The following is a 21,940-nucleotide window of genomic DNA, read 5'->3' as shown; positions in this document are numbered from 1 at the left end:
AAACATGCTGTTGCTAGAGTTGCAGCTATCTCAAGGTTTAATTGACACTCATTCACGAGACTCTTGGCTGGAGGCTTCAGTTACTCACCACGCAGGTCTAATCCATTGGGCTGTTCACTGCATGGCAGCTTGCTTCCACAAAACAAATGATTTGAGAGAGGAGAAAGCAAGAGAGTTCCTGAAAAGGAAGTCCCAGTGTTCCTAATTTTTCTCACCTAATTCCTAATTTTTCTAACCTAATCTGATAGTGACAGTATGTTACTGGTACAACCAACCCTAAGTACAATCAATGCAAGAGGGGCCTACACAAGGGCATTAACACTAAGAGGCAAGAATCATTGGGGTAATCTTGGAAACTGGCTACTATAGTATAAATCTATAATAGGTGAAGTAGAAAAGAGGGAATGGGCAGAAGAAATAGTGAAGAAATAGTGGCTGAGAATTATCTAAAACTGAAGACAAACAGGAAACCAGAGATCCAAGAAGCTCAGAGAACATCAACCAGGATAAATTCTTCTCTACCTGTTTCCCTACCACCACCACCACCACCACCACCACACACACACACACACACACACACACACACACACCTGGATATATCTGCTAAAAACTGTTAAAATAAACTGCAAAAGCAAAAAACAAAGAAAAGCCCTTGAAAGCAGAAAGTAAAAAAAAAAAAAAAAAAAAAGGCACATTACCTACATAGAGGAACAAAGATAACATTTACATCAGACTTCTTATCAGAAACCATACAAACTAGAAGAAAAGGGAGTGACCTCTTTAAAATATTGAAAGGGAAAAAAAGCCAACCCAGAACTGTATATCCAGCAAAAATATCTTTCAAAAATAAATTAAGAAATGAAGATATTATCAGACAAACAAAACCAAGAATTTCACTACCAATAGATACACACATGTCAAAGAAATCTGTTTAGAGAGAAGGAATATAAAACGAGACAGAAATTGAATCTACAAAAATAATGAGTGCAAAAAATGAAAATAAAATATTAACTTAAAATACTCATTTTTAATTGCTTTAAATGTCAAATGATGAAAGCAAATACAGTAACAAAACATGTGCTTATTATCATTTCTGTAAAAGTAACATAGACCACAATGATAGCACAAAGGATGGGAAAAAGAAACTATTATAAGATCCTTACACTGAACATGAAGCAATATATTATTATTTGAGCGTAGACAACTTTGATCAAGTAAGATATCTACGGCAACCATTAAAATGTTTTTTTCAAAAAGGTATAAATATTCAATAATGGAGATAAAGTGGAACCATAAAAAATACACAATTAACTCAAGGAAGAAAAAGAAAAGAACAGATGAAACAAATAGAAAATAATTAGCAAAAAGGTAGATTTGATCCAGCCAATTAAATTTAAGTGGTATAAACCTATCACTTAAAAGAAAAGTTGTGGGGCGCCTGGGTGGTTCAGTGGGTTAAGTGTCTAACTCTTGATTTCAGCTCATGTCATGATCTCAGGCTGGTGAGATTGAGCCCCATGCTGGGCTCCACACTGAGTGTGGAGCTGCTTGATTCTCTTTCTCTCTGAGCTGCTTGATTCTCTCTTTCTCTCTCTCTGCCCCTCCCTGCCTGTGCTCTCTCTCTCTCAAAACAAACAAACAAACAAACAAACAAAAACAAGTTGTCAGAATGGATAAATATAAAGTACCAACAACATGCTACCTACAAAATACTTACTGTAAAGACACAGGTTAAAAGTAAGTCGATGGGAAAAAATATACCAGATAAGTACTAACCAAAACAAAACTGGAATGGTAGTATTAATACTAAACAAAGAAGACTTTCAGGAACGGAGAAAGACATTATACAATGAGAAAGGGGTCAGTTCTCCGAAGACAACCCTAAACAATCCTACAAATGTATGCACCTTATTACCAAGTTTTATAATACATGAAGTAAAACAAACAGAACTGGAAGGAGAATTAAACCCATAATTATAGTTAGAGATTTCAATATTCCTCTCTCAACAATCACAGAATAAGCAGACAACTGGTAACATCATAGAAAACCTGAACAATACTATGAAACAACGCGACCTAACTGAAATTTATAGAATACTCTACCCACAAAAGCAGAATGCAAATTCTTTTATACACATGTAAAACATTCACCAAATTCTTGGCAATAAAGCAAACTAACAAATTTAAAAGAAATCATATAAATTAATGTTCTCAAATCAAGGTGGAACTAAAGTACAAACTGATAGCAAGAAGAAAACTGGAAAATTTGCAAATATTTGGAATTAAATAACAAACATCTAAATATCAAAGGGCAGTTATACTGAACTGAATGAAAATAAGACAAAACATCAAAATTTGTGGGATGCAACTGAAACAGGTAAATTTACAGCAGTCTCAAACAAGTGATATCAGCTTCCACCTTAAGAAACCAGAAAAAGGGCACAAAGGGCATAAGAGTATTTTCTGGAAAGACAGAAGCATTCTATATATTGAGAGGGATATATATGTATATATATATAGGCTACACCAGTATATCCAACATCATATAGTTAAGATTTGTGCATTTCAATATTGTACATTTTTGCCCAAAACACAAAAAACCTTATAAAAATAATAAGTGGGGACAGGGAGTGAATGGATCTAGATAACAGAAGAATGGGAGAATTTTTATAATTGTAGCTGAATACTTAGAAGTTTATTAGTTTTTCTTCACTTTGACTATCATTGGAAATTCTCCATAATGAAACTTTTTTTAATTAAGAGTGAAAAACTGCCATTATTACTTTCTGAAGAATAAATGGAGGAGAGCAAGTGTGAAAGCAGAGAGCCTAAATTAGTCTTCGAGTCAAAAAGGAAGTGGAACAATAGCATGATGGACAAAGACGGTGGCAGGGGAGATGAAGAAAAGATCGTACGGGACCCATTAATTGACCAGATATAAAGTATGAGGGAGGAGCAGTTATCAAAAATGACTCTTACATTTCTGGCTCTAGCAAATAGGTGGAAAGTGGCATTTTTTGTTCAGATGGAGAATGTTTAGAAAGAAAAATCAAGAGCTCATTTTTGGAGATGGTATGTCCCAGATGTCTATAACACACCCAAGTAGAGAAAGCAAATAGTAGATGAATATAGAATTCAGAAGAGAGAGATAGAGGTATGAACTAGGGGTTGCTGGCCCACACTCATGATTGTAAATGTAAAGTAATACACTTGGAATTACGTATAGTACACAGTGTTGGAGAGGAGTTCTCCTGGCATCATTATCAATATTATCATCATAATCGTCACCATCAACCATTTAAGTAAAGTAAATGTATTCTCATAAGTAGGTGGCACTTACACAGGAGAACGATTCTGGCCTTTTACAGATAAAAATAAAAACAAAAAACAGGCTCCCCTGGGAACACAATGCTAGATTAAAAGTAAAGTCTGACTTCAAATTTTCATTTCACTAAAAATGTTGTATCTGCTTTCCTAAAACAGTTACTGCAGAAATAATGGAGAAATGATAAAGTCTCACCAGTTTAATTTTCATTCTAAGTTGAACTAAAAAAGCAACAATATGTAATTTATCTCTCAAATTTAGCTTATCTCAAATTCAAAATGATTAACATATTATACTATTTCAACCTCCCACAAACTCCAAGCTAATATATTATGCCCTAGGTGAAAATATAATTTTAAATAACCTAGAGACAGAAATCTTTAATATTTTCTTTAATTCCAAGTAGAATACTGCCATCTTTGAAGACAACTAAAATGAAAATTTTTTTAGGTTTTTTAAAGTTTTAATTCCACTTTTTAAAGTTTTAATTCCACTTTAACATACAGCATTATATTAGTTTCAGGTATATAACATAGTGATTCAATGCTTCCATATATTTAAAATGATAACTGACCTCGCCCCCTTGGAAGAAAAACCTTAGGGCTATTCATTTCTATAATCGCTGTATTTCATATAGAATTTAGGCATGTTTGTGAAACTGTAAAAAAACAAAAAAAAAGAACTCCATTTTTCAGTGAATAAAATTCAGACTAAAACGGCAGTTTAAATCGCTCTTCTTGGTTCCTTCAGAGCTTTTTCTTATAGACAATGAGTACAATTTTGCTTAACGTTATGTTAGTTTTACCTTGGAACTAAGTTATGAAAATACTAATTGGGAATGGAGGGGAAGGAAAAGAAAGGGAAGAGGAGGAGGAGACTCTTACTGAGATCATTTCCTGTACTGGGCACTACCCTAAGTCCTTTATGTGTATACATTATCTAAGTCCTTGCAATAAATCCAGGAGGCAAGAATTAGTATCCCCTATATTTTATATGTAAAGAAACTAAGTTAAGCAACTTTCCCAGGACACAAGGCTAGTAAGTGGGCGAGTCACAAATCCAGCCCTCACTCTACGAACAGACATTGCCTCTTCCCCACAAACTAATTAATTAATCTTCTTGCCTCATGATCAAAAATCTGTCACACTTTTATTTCTGATCTTATTCGCAGATTAAATTGGCTGTCCCCAGCTTTTATAAAAGGTTTCTGAATGTCACATAAAAAAAAACTGAAATAAGACTTCCTAAGTTTCAGGGGCACCTGGGTGGCTCAGTGGGTTGAGCCGCTGCCTTCGGCTCAGGTCATGATCTCAAGGTCCTGGGATCGAGTCCTGCATCGGACTCCCTGCTCAGCGGGGAGCCTGCTTCCCTCTCTCTTTCTCTGCCTGCCTCTCTGCCTACTTGTGATCTCTGTCTGTCAAATAAATAAATAAAATCTTAAAAAAAAAAAAAAAAGATTTCCTAGGTTTCAAATCTCATTCTTCTATAGCTAACATGTTATAAGAATGTGATACAAAATTGAAATGCTTCCTGGAACATCTCGAAAATCATATCCATTTTTGATCCTTAATCTGGTGGGTAGAATATGACTCCTAAAAATTCTCTGGTATAGTTGTTATTTAGAAAAATAAAAAAATAAAAAAGTTTGGAATGACTATGAAACTCACGTGCACAGAATAACAACAGAACAAGGGACTAATTCCTGGTACTGAAGACAGCATTTTAATACTCGATCATCATTGTTCTCGTCACTCAGTCCATCTGGAAATTTAGCAAAAGTGACAATCAATAAGCATACTAAAAATCTGGACAGTCTAGGCTTTATTTACAGGTCAAAAACATCTAAAAGAATGAACACTCCTTAAATAAAAAGAGAAAAATAAGACACAGCAAAACAATGCCTTAAAAATTCGGGATCTAGAGTTCAGGTAGAATTCCAAACAAGGTAGAATTCAGGTAGAATTACCAAAGTAGTTAGTTTACTACTAAAATGGATAGGATATGACTATTAATAAACACAAAAGAAAGTGATCAATATGTTAAATGCCATACTAGAAACCTAAAGCTATTAATTCTAGTCTCAATTCAGTCACCTGTATCACACTTAAAATGATCTCCACTTAAAAGAGGTCTGTAAAATAATGAATAACAGTTTACCAGCATTGGAACCATTTTCATGTGTCTGCTTTTCCTTAATCTCTAAGCAATTAACATTTAGAGATCCACAGAAAAGGTGATATGGATCCTACGTGGAAAACACAAAAAATTCCTACCAAGTGTTAATCAATGGTTGACAGAGTGTCCTCTAGCATTCTGTAAGCCTTAAAGCATGATGTAAAAGTTTGGTTTTTGTGAAAATGATATAATGTGTAGAAACAAGATCAAAGACAATGTTTTTCCTAAGTCCTTACACTGCCTGCCTCAAAACTCCCTCAAGTACTTAATAATAAGATTTCAGGGCTATACCCCAGACCCACTTCTGGATAAGAATCTTTAAAGTCTGGGCCCAAGCACGAATTTAAACTCTTTGGTGAGTCTCTTATACATTAAGATTCAAGACATACTAGACAAGGAACCTCAAAACTCTGTTTCTAGACGATAGCTTTTTTTTCCCCCTCAACTTTTAGTCTACCTTCCTTAGTCCTCTGAACATTCAAATAAGAAAACTCATTCATTCAAGGAATGAATTTTTAGGTAGGGCTGAATTTGTACCCAGGCCCCTGTGCTAAGTAACTGGATGTACAAGAACAAACTTTTGAGGAGCTCACTATCTCTAGTGAAGTCTAGACAGAACTGAATTGATCTCAGAGCATAATCCTGAAGATACAATTCAGTTCTTTTATCAGAAAACCAGGAAGCCAAGCAGACATATAATACAGTAGCCGATTTTTCTTCTTTTGGCTCACAGAGTCAGTATCACAATAAGGCAAAATGGGCAGCAAAAAATCATTAGCTTTAAATAAATTAGAAGATGAAAGAAGGTTAAAGGTTACAGTATACCACTCTATAAAATTGATGATCATCTGTGTTCTCACTTTTTCTAGAATATGTAGGGCTTGAAAACTCACCTAAAACTGCAAGAATATTCACAAAATATTTATTCAACAAATATTTTTGAGCCCCTGCTCAGGTACTGTTCAAAAGTGAACAAAACAAAGACTCTGGAAATAGATTTATCTGGTTCTGAATCCCTGCTTTCCCACTTACTAGACATGTAAACCTGGGCAAACTGCTTACCCAGGAAAATGAAACAAGAAAATTTATAGGAACAATTGGCCCAATAAGAGGCAATAGCAAGTACTTTTTTTTTTTTTTTTTTTTAAAGATTTTATTTATTTATTTGACAGACAGAGATCACAAGTAGGCAGAGAGGCAGGCAGAGAGAGAGAGGGAAGCAGGCTCCCCGCTGAGCAGAGAGCCCGATGCGGGACTCGATCCCAGGACCCTGGGATCATGACCTGAGCCGAAGGCAGCGGCTTAACCCACTGAGCCACCCAGGCGCCCTAGCAAGTACTTTTTAAGTAAAACACATTATGTTAAACTCAAGCTTAAGTGGCACAACAGCATGATCTCTACTCAGAACACCAAAAACCCCCCAAAATCCTGTATAAATTATAGTTAGCATGATGTTTAATATTTAAGCATTTAGGAATTTAAGCTTCTCAACTGCTTCCCACTGATGTAGCCCCAGAACAGTGCTGGTATAGGTATTTGGCAAATACATGAATCAACAAAAATATAATACAAGAAAATATAAAAATGATGCAAAATATGCAGTGTGGAGGTGTGAGGGTGGCAGATAACTTTATTTTGCCCTTATTATAAAAGAAAAGTAATTTAGAAAATCTGGAAAATACAAAGAAAATTAAAGTAACTCAATTCCATCAGCTACATATATCCAACATTCCCTACCTCTAAGTATATAATGCATAATCTAACAAATTTGGGATGATTTTTTTTTTCTTTTAAATCCTACTTTGTCAAAAAAAAAAAATAAATGAATAAATAAATAAATCCTACTTTGTCATTTTTTTGAAATACAGTAGTATTCTTTCACAAAGCTATAATATTGTAACTTTGTCAATTATTAGACACTCAAGTTGTTTCAATTTTTTTGCTCTATTAATAGTGTTATGAACATTATTTATATAAATCACTGACAGCATCTCTGATTGTGTCTTAGAGAACATTTCTAGAAAGGAAATTGTATCTTTAGGCTTCTTAAAACACACTGATAAACTGCTCTCCTGAGAAGTTACTAATTCATATTCCCAAAGCACTGATATGATGCAAAAGAATAACTTTCTAAACTTAGAAGCAATAAAAAGAAAGGAAAAAATGAAAGATTTAAACTAGAAATATCTATATGTAAGAAATTAACAACATTCAAAATGGCAAAGAGGAAAGTAATTGTAGAGAACAAGAGGCTGACTAGTTGTACTTCTTTTTCTATGAATCACCTATTAATAATCTTTGTTCAGGGGCACCTGGGTGGCTCAGTGGGTTAAAGCCTCTGCCTTCGGCTCATATCATGATTCCAGGATCCTGGGATCGAGCCCCACATCGGGCTCTCTGATCAGCCGGGAGCCTGCTTCCCTTCCTCTCTCTCTACCTGCCTCTCTGCCTACTTGTAATCTCTGTCTGTCAAATAAATAAATGGATAGATAGATAGATAGATAGATAAAATAATCTTTGTTCATTTAGGGAAAGGGGATCTTTTTGTTTTTCTCGTAAATTTATACAAGCTTTTCACATAGCAAGGACACAAAAGAATTATCACCTATTCTAGGCTATAAACCGTCAGGTACTTGAACTCAAACTTCACAATCATTTGTTGAGCTGGAGGTTATTTTCCCCCATTTTATTTCCTTAGTTTCCTCATCTTTAACTTTCCTCAGGTCAGGTTATAAACTCAGATCAATCAGATTTCAAATCCTATTCACCTCTCATGTTACTAAATACAACATTAAATAAATACAATCTTGAAAGGAGTTAAGGACCAGGCTAAAATTAAAGTCCATAAAGACTATTTAACATTATCTACATTTGTTTTTAATGGAAAAATGCTTGTTTAAAAAATACATTGCTATAATACTTACTGATGATGTAAAAGAAAAAGAACACAAAAGCAGCAATTACTAAGAGCTGGTTGCAAATGTGCCCGACATTTATAAAGTGTCATTTTGTTTTTGCTTTTTTCCAAACAGGAACTTTAATTTTACTCAATAATCCTGAATTGAGAGGCACCTGAATTGAGAGGCACCATAGATTCATAATCTATGAATCACCTATTAATAATCTTTGTTCAGGGGCACCTGGGTGGCTCAGTGGGTTAAAGCCTCTGCCTTCAGCTCAGGTCATGATCCCAGTGTTCTGGGATAGAGCTCTCTGCTCAGCACGGAGCCTGCTTCCCCTCCTCTCTCTCTGCCTGCCTCTCTGCCTCTTGTGATCTCTGTCTGTCAAATAAATAAATAAAATCTTAAGAAAAAAAAATCCAGAATGGAGGGGCAACTGAGTGACTCAGTGGGTTAGGACTCTGCCTTTGGCTCAGGTCATGATCTCAGGATCCTGAGGAGGAGCCCAGCATGGCACTGGGCTCTCTGCTCAGCAGGGAGCCTGCTTCTCCCTCTCTCTGCCTGCCTGTCTGCTTGTGATCTCTCTCTCTGTCAAATAAATAAATAAAATCTTTAAAACAATAATAATAATCCTGAATTGAGTTTTCTCATAAGACTATTAGTTTATCATTAGAATACAAAATGTAATTTCATTATGATAAAAAAGCCTAAAGATATTTCTAATGGGTATCATAAAATCATTAGCAACAGAATAAACCTATTAAGCACCTTGTACTTTATACAAGTAATTTTTTTTTTATTTAGAAAAATTTTTTTAAAGATTTTATTTATTTATTTGAGAGAGAATAAGAGAGAGAGAGCATGAGAGAGGAGAAGGTCAGAGGGAGAAGCAGACTCCCCATGGAGCTGGGATCCCGATGCGGGACTCGATCCTGGAAGTCCGGGATCATGACCAGAGACAAAGGCTGTAGCTCAACCAACTGAGCCACCCAGGTGCCCTATAAGTAATGTTTTAATGATCAATGAAGAAAACAGTGATACAGAGAAACACATAAAGGACTTAGCTGACACAGACAATTACAAATAATCTATTATTATATCTATGGCCTTATAACTAAAAGCAATTTCAGCAATTTAATAAAAACTACAATCTAATGATACCACTCAAACACTGACGTAAAATATGGGTTTTGAGGAAGACACCCAGAAATTAAAACAACACAGAAGTCTGAGACCACTACTGTGACTTACTCTCCTTAGTCATCAAAAAAAAGCAGAGACTGAGGAAGTCAAAGCATCAAAAAAGCATATGAACATGGAAAAGTCAAAAGAAACATACCAAGCATCTATAAATAATAAATGTGGCTGAAATATCTCTTCTAAAATAATTTTCAAAGCAAATCTATTGAAGAAATAGACATGCTATTTAGATCAAGTTCTTAACCCCTCAATGTCTCAATTTCCTCATTTATAAAATGGGGCTAATAACTTCCACAAGTACTGTATGGTTTGAACAAGATATTAGCTGGTAAAATACTTGTAAAAGGGTTCAGAGAAAAATGGCTATGTTAAGTATTACCCATTATTATCATCCTTATCCAAAGTATTATATAATAAAGTACAGTTTATATCAACAAACTAAAAAAAGTAAAAGATTAAGAGTAAAAAAATTCTCCTCTCCTTTTAAGGTTTGGGGTTTTACTGACATGGTTTAGACTGGGATTAATTTTGTTAATGGTGTAGCTGTTCAGAAAAAAAAAGTCCTATCTGTTAGCAACACATATCAAAGTATTTATGAGTAAAAATGATATCTTACAATATCTGGGACTTGCTTCAAACTACTGCAGGAGTTCCAAGAATAGGAAGAGGAGAAAAGAAAATGAGAGAATAAAAGAATGACAAAATGTTGATAATTACTGAAAAAGAATGAAAGGTACACAAGGAGTCATACATTATTTGACCTCTGCATTTGAAATGTTTCATAATGAAAAGTGAAAAAAAAAGACCACCTGAGATGTTCAATTTAACATAAATGTTCAAAATTTTAGTATTTTCTTAACTCTAATATTTGTGGTTTTCCTTTGAAAGCTTTTAAAAATACCACATGAAGCTCCTGCTCAAAATGCATAAGGATTGTATATGGAACACACTAAGCGCTAATAAATATTTGTAAAGAAAATGAATGGGAATGAATGAATGAATGAATGAATGAATGAATGATGGAGGCCCTTCTTCAAAGATTTAAGACTAGAAGACTATGCCGAAAGCCTTCTCAGGGTTAATACCATGATTAAGTTCATCATAGAATGAATTTTTTCATATCTTATACTATATATGAGTAGAAAACATAAGTCTGTGATATTTAAGTTAGTATAAATGTACATATATAAATGATTCTGAGTTGAAAACAAGGTTTTAAAGAATAAAATAGATCCTCCTCTAAATATATGTATAAACTCTGCAGAGTCAACAGTGTTGCTTTACACATAGATCTTTTTTCCCCTCGAAGTGATTTATATATATATATATATATATATATATATATATATGACATTGCATACTTAGGTTCTAAGACTAAAATGACTTAAAAATGACTGAAACAAATATGGAAAAAAATGAATCAATCCATGGACATTTATTATACAAACACCTTCTTATTACAGATTCTGACAAACCAGAGGAAAACAATGCCTCTTGCTGCATTATACAAACTCCACAGTGACAAAGTCTAATCACTGACAGATTAGAAACCTTGATTACTTACTGGCCTCATCACTCAACACTGGTACTTAAAAAAAAAAAAAATCCAAAGTACTATAATATGGAAAATTATGCATATAGAACTATAGAGTCACTATCTGTGAAATAGACATAACCTAAGAAGGTCTAGAAGCAGAAAAATAAAAATCCAAGAATGCCTGAAACAAGACTACTAGAATACTACTAAGCATCACTACATCTGGCCATTCACATTCCAATGCTCACAATTTTTTTTTTTAAAGTTCTGCACCATCTTCCCTCAGTGAGTCAGCAGCCAAACAAACCTTAATCAGGAAACACCCTGAGAGAACAATACTTACAAAGTTTTTGCGACGCAAGCTGTAGTGACTGACCCCATAGCTTTCTATCTTGATCTTTGAGACTGTCATTGATGAAATGAACTGCAGGCACAGCTTTGTGCTGGGCATGTTTTAGCAGTTTTCCTGCCTTCATACGATCCAGCTCTTGGATAACCACCCAGGGAATTATTAACACAAGTTTGTCAAAGCCTGAAAAATAAAAAAGATTTCTTATTTCTTATATTTGTTCTAAGTCAACAAATATTTATTTTTTTTAAAGATTTTTATTTATTTATCAGAGAGAGAGAGAGCGAGAGCGAGCACAGGCAGACAGAATGGCAGGCAGAGGCAGAGGGAGAAGCAGGCTCCCTGCCGAGCAAGGAGCCCGATGTGGGACTCGATCCCAGGACGCTGGGATCACGACGTGAGCCGAAGGCAGCTGCTTAACCAACTGAGCCACCCAGGCGTCCCAACAAATATTTATTGAACTACTAAATTGAACTGCTTTAGGAGCATTGGAAGTTTTAAAGTAAGGAGTTCACAGTCTAAATGAAGCGGTAATATATAAATAATGGTAATTAAAAACAGATGTTAAGTATGGGGCGCCTGCAGTGGGTTGAGCATCTGACTCTTGATTTTGGCACAGGTTGTGATCTCAGGGTCAGGAATGAACCCCATGTCCAGCTCTGAGGGCGGAGTCAGTTTAGGACTCTCTTCCCTCTGCCCCTGCCCCTGTGCATAAGCACTCTCTCTCTCCCTCTCTCACAAATAAATAAATAAATCTTTAAAAGAACAACAGATGTAAGTGTCAATGAATGTAAAAAAAAAAAAAAAAAAAAAAAAGATACTGTAGGAGATCAAAGAAGAGTAACTTTGGATTGTTTGACCTGTGAAGGCTTTTTTTTTTTTTAACTTCTGCTGATTAATATATATTTTAAGATACACACTTCATGGGCGCCTGGGTGGCTCAGTTGGGTAAGCCACTGCCTTTGGCCCAGGGCATGATCCCAGAGTCCCGGGACTGAGCCCCACATCGGGCTCCCAGCTCTGTGGGGAGTCTGCTTCTCTCTCTGACCTTCTCCCCTCTCATGCTCTCTCTTTCTCTCTCAAATAAATATATAAAATCTTTAAAAAAATAAAAAAGATACATACTTCATAACATATCTAAATGGAAATGTATTTGTGGGGAAAACAATACCCACATCATTGTTAATACAAAATTTCAATTCAAATAAGAAAATCAGAATTAGGCTTTATAAATACCTGGAATTTCTGTTGTCTTCAAAATTCTAACAAAATTGAGGTGATTCATCAGAATATTTGTGTCAATAACAATTAGAAGCTTTTTATCTGAAGCAGTATTTGCTAGAGAAAAAGAGCAAAGTCAGGATTTCAAGACCTTTGCTAATAGACTTGTACAATAACTAAAGTTTTGATATCATAGAACTTTGATGGCATTCTTAAGAGAAGGCAGTCCTTCAGACAACAAAAACAAAACTGCGTTCATTCTAATCCTTAAAAGAACAATAATCAATGTTTAACTATCTACCAGTAAAACATCATGAATTGCTTGAGTGCATTTTTAATCATAAACTGATTTGTTCCAGTGGGAACTGTTTGCCAAACCTTATTCTGCATCACTAGTAGTGGTACACTTGGGATTTATAGGCTAATTTTAATACACTGTGAGTGAAATATAATTGAAAAGATAAATATGTGCAAATGAAAGAAAACATGTAACATTAGCATTTTATTTCATAGGGCCATTGTGAGGATCAGATAAGTTTATGCACAGGAAAACACTTAGTAAATTGAAAAGTATGATGTGAATGTAATGCAGCATTATATTTTTATAAATTCAAAATAGTATGCTAACAGACTTTGGGTAATTATCTATCACCTTCTCCGAGTGGGAAGAATGATCAAAACTTTACTACATAAATAAGAAATCCATGAATATAATACCTTTGAGAAATCTTCATTATTTCTAAGTTTTTATTTAAATTCCAATTAACTAACATACAGTACGATATAAGTTTCAGATACAGAATTCAGTGATTGATCACTTACATACGATACCTAGCGCTCATCACTGCAAGGGCCCTCCTTAACCCATCACCCATTTAATCCAAACCCCCAGCCCATCTTCCCCCCAGTAACCGTCAATTGTTCTCTATTTCTGATCAGTGCTTTACATAATTGAAACTGTCAAAAGTCATGATTTAGGGCAAGAATAAAAGACAACTCTGATAGTTGATAGCAGAATAAAAGATAACCCTGATTACTGACCCTTGGGAAAAAAAGAGAATGAGAAAATTTATCTAAAATATCCTAATAATGTGAGATGTATAAAACAAATGGGACACATATTAGATCTGTACACTGTCACTAGAAGACATATACCATACCTTATTTTTCAAATGAGCACAATTTAACATTTTTCATCTAAATATTATAAAAATTGCATGTTGGCTCATTAATTCCTAAGAAAGCACAGATCACAGACATCATCATGTACAGATAGGGTATACCAGCAGAGGAATGTACATCATCTTCCACCAAGTCGATCTCCATGCTCGTTAACTCTCCGGAAGAGAAAACCACAGGCAAATCCACACTTTTTCCCACACGTGCAGCATGGAGCTCTTCTACTATCTGCATCTAAATTGTGAAAGACCCACAGTAAAACATTTTGGATTATCTACTTGCAGATTAATAAGATTAGAAAGCAATGAACTCTAATAAGTTTACTTGAGATGGTTTGTGGGAAAAAGGTCCCAAAAATATGGAGGTAGAATGGGCAAATGATACAGATTTATAACCACACACAGGGTTTTAAAACTTTTACTACCTCTGTAACCTTAGGCAAGGAAATTATTTAGCTAGCTTGGGTCTCCGCTTGTTCATCTACAAAATAAGAACGTTAAACATCTGTTTCCTATTACTATTTTTGTGAGGATTAAATAATATGAAGTTCCTTGCACAGAGCCTAGTACATAGTAGACCTGGTTCTCAACCTGTTTTCACATCAATGTACTTTGGGAGCCAACTATCTTTTCATCTGGATGATAAGCCTCTTCTTGTTCTAAGATTAGTTATGAGCCATCAAAAACTGAAATCTAGATTTTTTTTTTTTGAAATCTAGATTTTAAGACCCTTCTCACTTCAGGGAAGTAGTTCCCTAATGTATTTTGATGCTAAGAATTAATATGTCTCATCTAGATCTGGAGTAGGAATGAGAAATCTTTCTTCTATCAAGAAGCACTGATCCACAGGGCAGAAAAATACAAATGATTATCACAAATAAAAATCAATCAATATGGTTTTAAAGTCTTCCTTAAATAGAAAACTACAAAGTATTTCATGAACCTAATTTTAATTTAGGACCAAGAAACATAAAAAGCTATACAATAATTCCAAGAGGTTCAATCAAGAGATTCTACCTGGGAAATGAAACAACAGGTGAAAAAATAAATAAATATGCATGTACTCTCATTTTCACTGAATAACATTTTCACCTTATTGCTAATTAGAAAAATGAAGCCAACAGATTAATATCATACTGAATTTTGGTAAGCTTAGGCATAAGCATGCAAAAGTATGGTAACATTAAATCAAAATTCATGTAACTTTTGGCTATAGGCTCCATGCTCTTTATTCCAAAACATTTAGAGCTTACTAGAAACAAAGACAAAAAGGTGATCAATTAAATGTAAATATCTTCCAAGTAGTTTTTTTATAATTTCGTAAAACGTACATATTGATTAAGTTAGAGGTATCACTACTTTCATATTACCAAGGTGTTTATAGTCATTATTTTTTTTAAAGATTTTATTTATTTATTTGATAGAGAGAGAAAGATCTCAAGTAGGCAAGGAGGCAGGCAGAGAGAGGGGGAAAGCAGGCTCCCCGCAGAGCAGAGAGCCCAATGCGGGGCTCGATCCCAGAACCCTGAGATCATGACCCAAGCCAGCCGAAGGCAGAGGTTTAACCCACTGAGCCACCCAGGCACCCGTCATTATTTATTATTAATATAGGAACTGTTTTGACTTAATTTCATTGAAATATTCAAAGTAAATAAGTATGTCAGTAACCTCTTGATCTGTATCTTGAATACTTTCAAACGACGCTGAAGAACATGGAGCTTCAAAACTCTGAAATGAAAAGTAATTTTATTAGTTAAGAATGAAGCATACACCCCATTGTATATATGGACCACATCTTTATCATTCATCTGTTGAAGGGCATCTCAGCTCCTTCCACAGTTTGGCTCTTGTGGACATTGCTGCTATGAACACTGGGGTGCACATGCCCCTTCTTTTCACTGTATCTTTGGCCTAATTACCTAGTAGTGCAATTGCTGGGTCATAGGGTAGCTCTATTTTTAATATCTTGAGGGGCCTCCATACTGTTTCCCAGAGTGGCTGTACTCAGCCATCAGAAAGGATGAACACCCACCATTTGCACTGACATGGACGGAACTGGAGGGGATTATGCTGAGTGAAATAAGTCAAGCAGAGAAAGACAATTATCCTATGGTTTCACTCATATGTGGAACATAAGGAATAGCATGGAGAACCACAGGGGAAGGGAGGGAAAACTGAATGGAAAGAAATCAGAGAGGAAGGCAAACTATGAGAGACTCTGGACTTCAGGGACCACACAGAGGATTACAGAAGGGAGGAGGGTAAGGGGATGGGGTAAGTGGGTGACAGGTATTAAGGAGGGCATGTGTTGTGATGAGCACTGGGAGTTATATGCAGCTTAATGAATCGTTGAACACTACATCAAAAACTAATGATGTATCGTATGTTGGCTAATTGAACATAATTTTAAAAACCAGTATAAAACAAAACAAACAAAAAAACCTTGCAGGGTGGGGACAGAGAATGAAGCATATACCTAGAGTAGGGTTTTCAACCTTGGCACTACTGGCACTTGGCATTGGATAATTCTCTGTTTTAAGGGCTATGATGTACATTATGCTGTTTCACAGTATCCTGCCTCTACCCACTAAATACCAGTAGCACGACTCCCTCCCAATCTTGACAGTCAAAAATGTCTTCATCAAGTCGACAGCCAAATGCCCCCTCTGGGGTAAATCGGCCCTAGAAGAGAAACTGACCCTAGAATAGAAAAGCCTCATTCTAGTAAGTCAAGGAAACAAGGTAGAAAGTCTTTAAAGTTCACTCATTCATATATACATTCCTTTTTTTATTTTTTTTTTAAGATTTTATTTATTTATTTGACAGAGATCACAAGTAGGCAGAGAGGCAGGCAGAGAGACAGAGAGAGGAGGAAGCAGGCCCCCCGCTAAGCAGAGAGTCCAATGCGGGGCTCAATCCCAGGACCCTGAGATCATGACCTGAGCCGAAGGCAGAGGTTTAACCCACTGAGGCACCCAGGCGCCCCTCTTATATACATTCCTGAAAATACTCATGTTCTTTTTTTTTTAATTATTTTTAAACAATTGAATTTATTTATTTGTCAGAGAGAAAGAGAGAGAGAACAAGCAGGGGGAGTAGGAGAGAGAGAAGCAGGCTCCCCTACTGAGCAAGGAGCCCAATGCAGGACTCAAGTCCAGGACCCTGGGATCATGACCTGAGCTGAAGGCAGACGCTTAACCGACTGAGCCACCCAGAAGTCCCTGAAAATACTCCTGTTCTAAGAACAGAACTACATGCCACCCTGAGAAACCGAAAGAGCCACAGACAAGATAAACAGGCTGGCCTTCAATGGTGGAAAATTTTCACCCAGAAGTAGTTTGACCCATTTCTAAAAGTGACATGACAAAAAGAGGGAACCTGAACATTAGGAGACGACTGAAGGGGAAAAGCTGAAAACTGCAAGAGTTGTTATTCTACATGGGTGGAGGGCCAGAGGTTTGTGTTTTAATTCTCTCTCTAGCAGAGGTTGAAAATATATTAATTCCAAGTTTTCACTGGCACTGTTGGTAAGCAGATAAGACTTACCTGACCCTCTGTACAGGTAATAGTGAACTCAGCAAAAGCCACCACTAAACCAAAATCATCATCTAAGAATTCTCTGACATAACACCAAACTCAGGCAGCTATAAATGGCAGAAATGACATACTGTCTTTAAACAAGTGTATCATATGTTGCTTACTGGGAATTCGGCTCTCATCCTGACTTCCCAACATCAGTCCTCATATGGTATATATAACACCATATACATCACACACTAAGTTCATGATACCTTTACTGTCCCATGATTCTCCATCTGACTTTAAATTTCACCAGATCCCTAAGGTTCTCTCTGATTAGGAAGTGCCAAACAAGGTAGAGATTATTACCAGAATTTCCTATGACTCCTGATGTTTGAAGTTTTGTTTGTTTATTTAGGTCCTGACTACCCTTCACTCTCTTTGACCACAGGCTACTTCCAGGGACTTCAACAAGTTCTGTCACTCCTCCAAACCAAGCTCACATCAGTGGTTTCTGAAGACCTCTCCTTATTAAAAAGGAAAGTCTCAGTGGGCATTTAACTGTTCCCCTCTTCTTACCATGCTTTAGTAAATAAATGAACTGGGATACAGTATTCTGCGGATGGCAAATAGGAGTATAAATAACAAAACTAACAATGGTTTTATCTACTGGAGTGATTCTAACCTGAAAACCAGATTACACTGCTTCCCCGATTATGTGTCGATGGCTTTCCATACCATCTGCAGGATACAAGATAAAACAAACAAAAAAACCCTTCCCATGGGATACAAAGTACTCCATTGTCTGAACCCTGGCTTCCTCTCCCACAGCCTCTCCTATACATAGATTTTCTACACATCTCAACTCTAGTCATGCTGAACAACTTACGTGCCCATGTACACTCCTGTCATACAACCTCATGACTGTGGCCCTCTATCCTGGTCCTACCTGGTCCTTGCTCTACACACCCTTCACTACCACTCTCAAGAATCTCCACCTTGGTGAGCCTTTCCTGAACTTACCCCCAAACTTATACTAACACCAGTCGAATTTGTAGGGCTCTAATATGTATTTCACTAAATTGCAACTGTATCTGTCTACTAATCTGCCTCCCTGGGAACTTCCTAAGGGTAAAGATCATTTTACTCATCTCTAAGACCCCAGAACCTAGAGATGAACCTAATACATAACAGGTAGCTTTAATTAATGTTTGATAAACTGCTGAACAGCTACCTCATAGGTCTGTAAGTATTAAGTGGGATGCTGTTTGCAGTGTCCTATAAACCATAAATCTTTAGAGTGTTGGTTTGCAAGGGTGAGGGGAGGATACAGAAAAGGGGTCTCTATCAAAGGACCCTAAAACTTAAGAAACAAAAGAAGTTTTTTCTCTTAGGAAAGCGTAACAGGATTACTAAATAACAGGGTTACCAAATCCAGAAAATAACAATTATTTCCCTATAAAGTACTCTCATCATTTTAGGAAGATAATTATCTATTGAGGAACTTGTGAGGAAAACAATAAACATAATATTAAGAGTAGCTACTGTCGATAATATGCTAGAGAATATATTCAAGATAAGAACAATATTTACTTGCTGCTCCTGTGTCTAAATGACTTTAAGTCTGATAGGACTGCTATTAAAGAATAGCGGATAAAGAGTTTTAATTCCAATAACTGGAAAGTAACCATGTAAAAACTGCTTCTCCTGGGGCGCCTGGGTGGCTCCGTTGGTTAAGTGACTGCCTTTGGCTCAGGTCATGATCCCAGAGTCCTGGGATCGAGTCCTGCATCGGGCTCCCTGCTCCATGGGGAGTCTGCTCCCTCTGACCTTCTCCCCTCTCATGCTCTCTCTCACTGTCTCTCTCTCAAAATAAATAATCTTTAAAAAAACAAAAACAAAAACTGCTTCTCCTACAACTTAATATTCATACTATATACCTCTTTTGATTTATGTGGTAATTCTATGTAGAGACTAAAAGAAACTATAAGGTAGGGGCGCCTGGGTGGCTCAGTCAGTTAGGGGTCAGCCTTTGGTTTGGGTCATGATCCCGGGATCTTAGGATCGAGCCCCTCTTTGAGCTCCCTGCAGTGGAGGACCTGCTTCTCCCTCTTCCTGCTGCTCCCCCTGCTTGTGCTCTCTTGCTCTCTCTGACAAACGAATAAAATCTTGGGGGGAAAAAAAAAAAAACTAAACTAAAATACTGCTGGGGATTGCTCACATCTTTAGATGCACAGTACAGGGGAATGAACATTAAGCAACGACACAAAGATGTTCAATGAACATACTCCCAGCTTCAAACTCCATTCTCACATTTTATGCTAGAGAACTGGTTATAACGCAGGAAAACTGGAGCTTTTCTTTAAGAAAGCAATAAAAAGAACAAACTCAGTTGTTCTTCTTTGGACTCCTTCAAGTTCACCGAACAGAAAGTCCTCTCTCCAGCTCTTCGGGTCTCCTTCGTGACAATCCCTCTGTTTCTCCTAAGAAGTATTTTATACTGCAGTCTACAGTTTTCTTCCTAAAAGGAGGTACATTCAACCAGCCCTGTTTTGTTTTGTTTTGCTTTGTTTTGAAGATCTTATTGATTTATTTTAGATAGAGCATGAGTGGCAAGGAAGATGGGGAGGGGAGAGACAGACTCCACACTGAGTGCAGAGTCCCACGCAGGGATCAATCCCATGACCCATGAGATCACGACCTGAGCCGAAATCAAGAGTCAGCCGCTTAACCTACTGAGCCACCCAGGCGCCCCTCAACCAGCCCTGTTTAAAAGCAGTCTCCAAATTTCAGTCTGTTGGAAGCTGTGAAATTCCAAGGATTTGAAAGTTCTCTTAAAGGTAAATAATGTTATTTGCCACATAAACAAGACTGTAGAGAGATGAGGTTCTCCTATTAGTTCACACATTCTGATTTATTACATAACTTAAAAGCAAAACTTTCCAACCCAGATCTCGGTATACGTAGTTCCCTTTGCCGGGAACATCCCTGCTTCTCCTATCCCACCGACCTGGCCTTCCCTTGAGTTAACTCCTTTTCATTCTTCAGCTCTCACGTTCAATGTTACCCCCTCCAGTAAACTCTTCTTAAGGTTTCTCTCTACATTACTCTGGATTCCTATGTTAAGTGGTAAGTACTTATCAGACATAAGGTGATTGATTGATTGTGTGTCTCCTCACATAGATAAGTCTCTGGAAGCAGACACCATGACTGCAGTGCCTGGCATACAGTGGAACTCTAATATGACTGTTAGAAGAATAGCTATTCAGAATATTGACCCTTGGACGTTCTATAGTACCCAGGGTTACAGAAGTGCCCAAGAGACAGTTGCAGGGCTTTTCTGAAAGGACTGTTTGTAACTGCTTCTTTCCACCTTTCACATTATCACCTTCTATTAGGATCCTTGATACTTGCCAGGATATCTTCCTAAGGAGGTTGGAACTAAAGGGATAAGATAAAGGAACTAACATATATCTTCCTGATTAAACAGAATGAGCTCTCTGTGATCTTATTCGTAACAGAAACAAACCTGATCCTATTAAAATTCTCTCCTAAAACCTGTATTAACATTTTACACCACCTTACCTGGATTACGTTTTCCCTGGAACTTGAATCACTTTCTTGTTGCTCAGGATGGTTTTTTACTTTCCACTCATGAACAACCTGCTTAGATGTGGAATCTGAAAATAAATGTTCACTTTTATGCCTGGTCAAATTTAATGAAACTTGGGAGCCTTCCAGGCGTTTCTTCTCCTGCTTAGTCTTTGACTTGTTAGACTCTAAACTGAAGACATTTTCTTCTACAAGCTTCTGGAAGGTATCACGGGATTTTACGGGGATTTTGAAACTGATCCTCCTCCTCCTAGATTCAAGGGGTTCCTTAAGTATCTTGTTGGAATTATGATCCTGAGAAAAATGGATTCTCTTGCATTTCTCTGAAACGCGTTTTTCAGAACTGTCCCTACATTTCCTGTGCCTTTCTTTCTTGAGTTCTTTCATCTTCTCCCTCTGAGCAAGTGCATGAGGCCATTGTTTTTCACTTGCCTGGACTTCAGTTTTAGGTTTTACATCTTTGGCCATTTTAGGATTACTAAGGTTTTTAATTCCATGGTCAGGCTTATTCCTAAGATTTGTCAATTTAATATCTTTAAAATCTACATATCTCCTTAGATCTTTTTTAGTTCCTTGTGAAGAAGGACTCGGTGAAATAATTTGATTAGCATTTGAATATGATGCTTCTTGGAGTTTAACAGGGCCTTGGGATGAAGAACTGATTTTTTGTTTCCTTCCTGGAGGCTCGGTTGCTACGTCCAATCTGTAAAGCAACACAGAAACCCAAGTTACATTGCAATTATACATGATCATACATAATGCTGTACTGTGTTATTCAGTCAAGAAATGACAGAACTGGTCTGATACAAATTTCATAAAGAATAAGAAATGGGCGGGGCGCCTGGGTGGCTCAGTGGGTTAAGCCGCTGCCTTCGGCTCAGGTCATGATCTCAGGGTCCTGGGATCGAGTCCCGCATCGGGCTC

The 21,940-nt window shown here is 36.7% G+C and overlaps 1 protein-coding gene across 3 annotated transcripts in view; it reads right to left on the bottom strand.

The window, feature by feature from the left end:
- Nucleotides 1–21,940, bottom strand: part of SWT1 (SWT1 RNA endoribonuclease homolog) — a 104,369-nt gene that overhangs the window by 65,403 nt on the left and 17,026 nt on the right. For all 3 annotated transcript variants that reach the window (XM_059412778.1, XM_059412779.1, XM_059412780.1), the window contains exons 5-10: nucleotides 20,990–21,719; nucleotides 15,554–15,613; nucleotides 13,991–14,120; nucleotides 12,723–12,824; nucleotides 11,481–11,669; nucleotides 4,993–5,086 (exon numbers count right to left, since the gene is read on the bottom strand). In XM_059412778.1, the coding sequence (XP_059268761.1) occupies nucleotides 4,993–5,086; nucleotides 11,481–11,669; nucleotides 12,723–12,824; nucleotides 13,991–14,120; nucleotides 15,554–15,613; nucleotides 20,990–21,719 (1,305 nt within the window). The remainder of the gene's footprint in view (nucleotides 1–4,992; nucleotides 5,087–11,480; nucleotides 11,670–12,722; nucleotides 12,825–13,990; nucleotides 14,121–15,553; nucleotides 15,614–20,989; nucleotides 21,720–21,940) is intronic.

The sequence above is a fragment of the Mustela nigripes genome, chromosome 10, assembly GCF_022355385.1.
Source record: "Mustela nigripes isolate SB6536 chromosome 10, MUSNIG.SB6536, whole genome shotgun sequence".
In the NCBI taxonomy this organism is placed as follows: domain Eukaryota; kingdom Metazoa; phylum Chordata; class Mammalia; order Carnivora; family Mustelidae; genus Mustela; species Mustela nigripes.
This window is presented reverse-complemented; position numbering and strand designations above follow the sequence as displayed.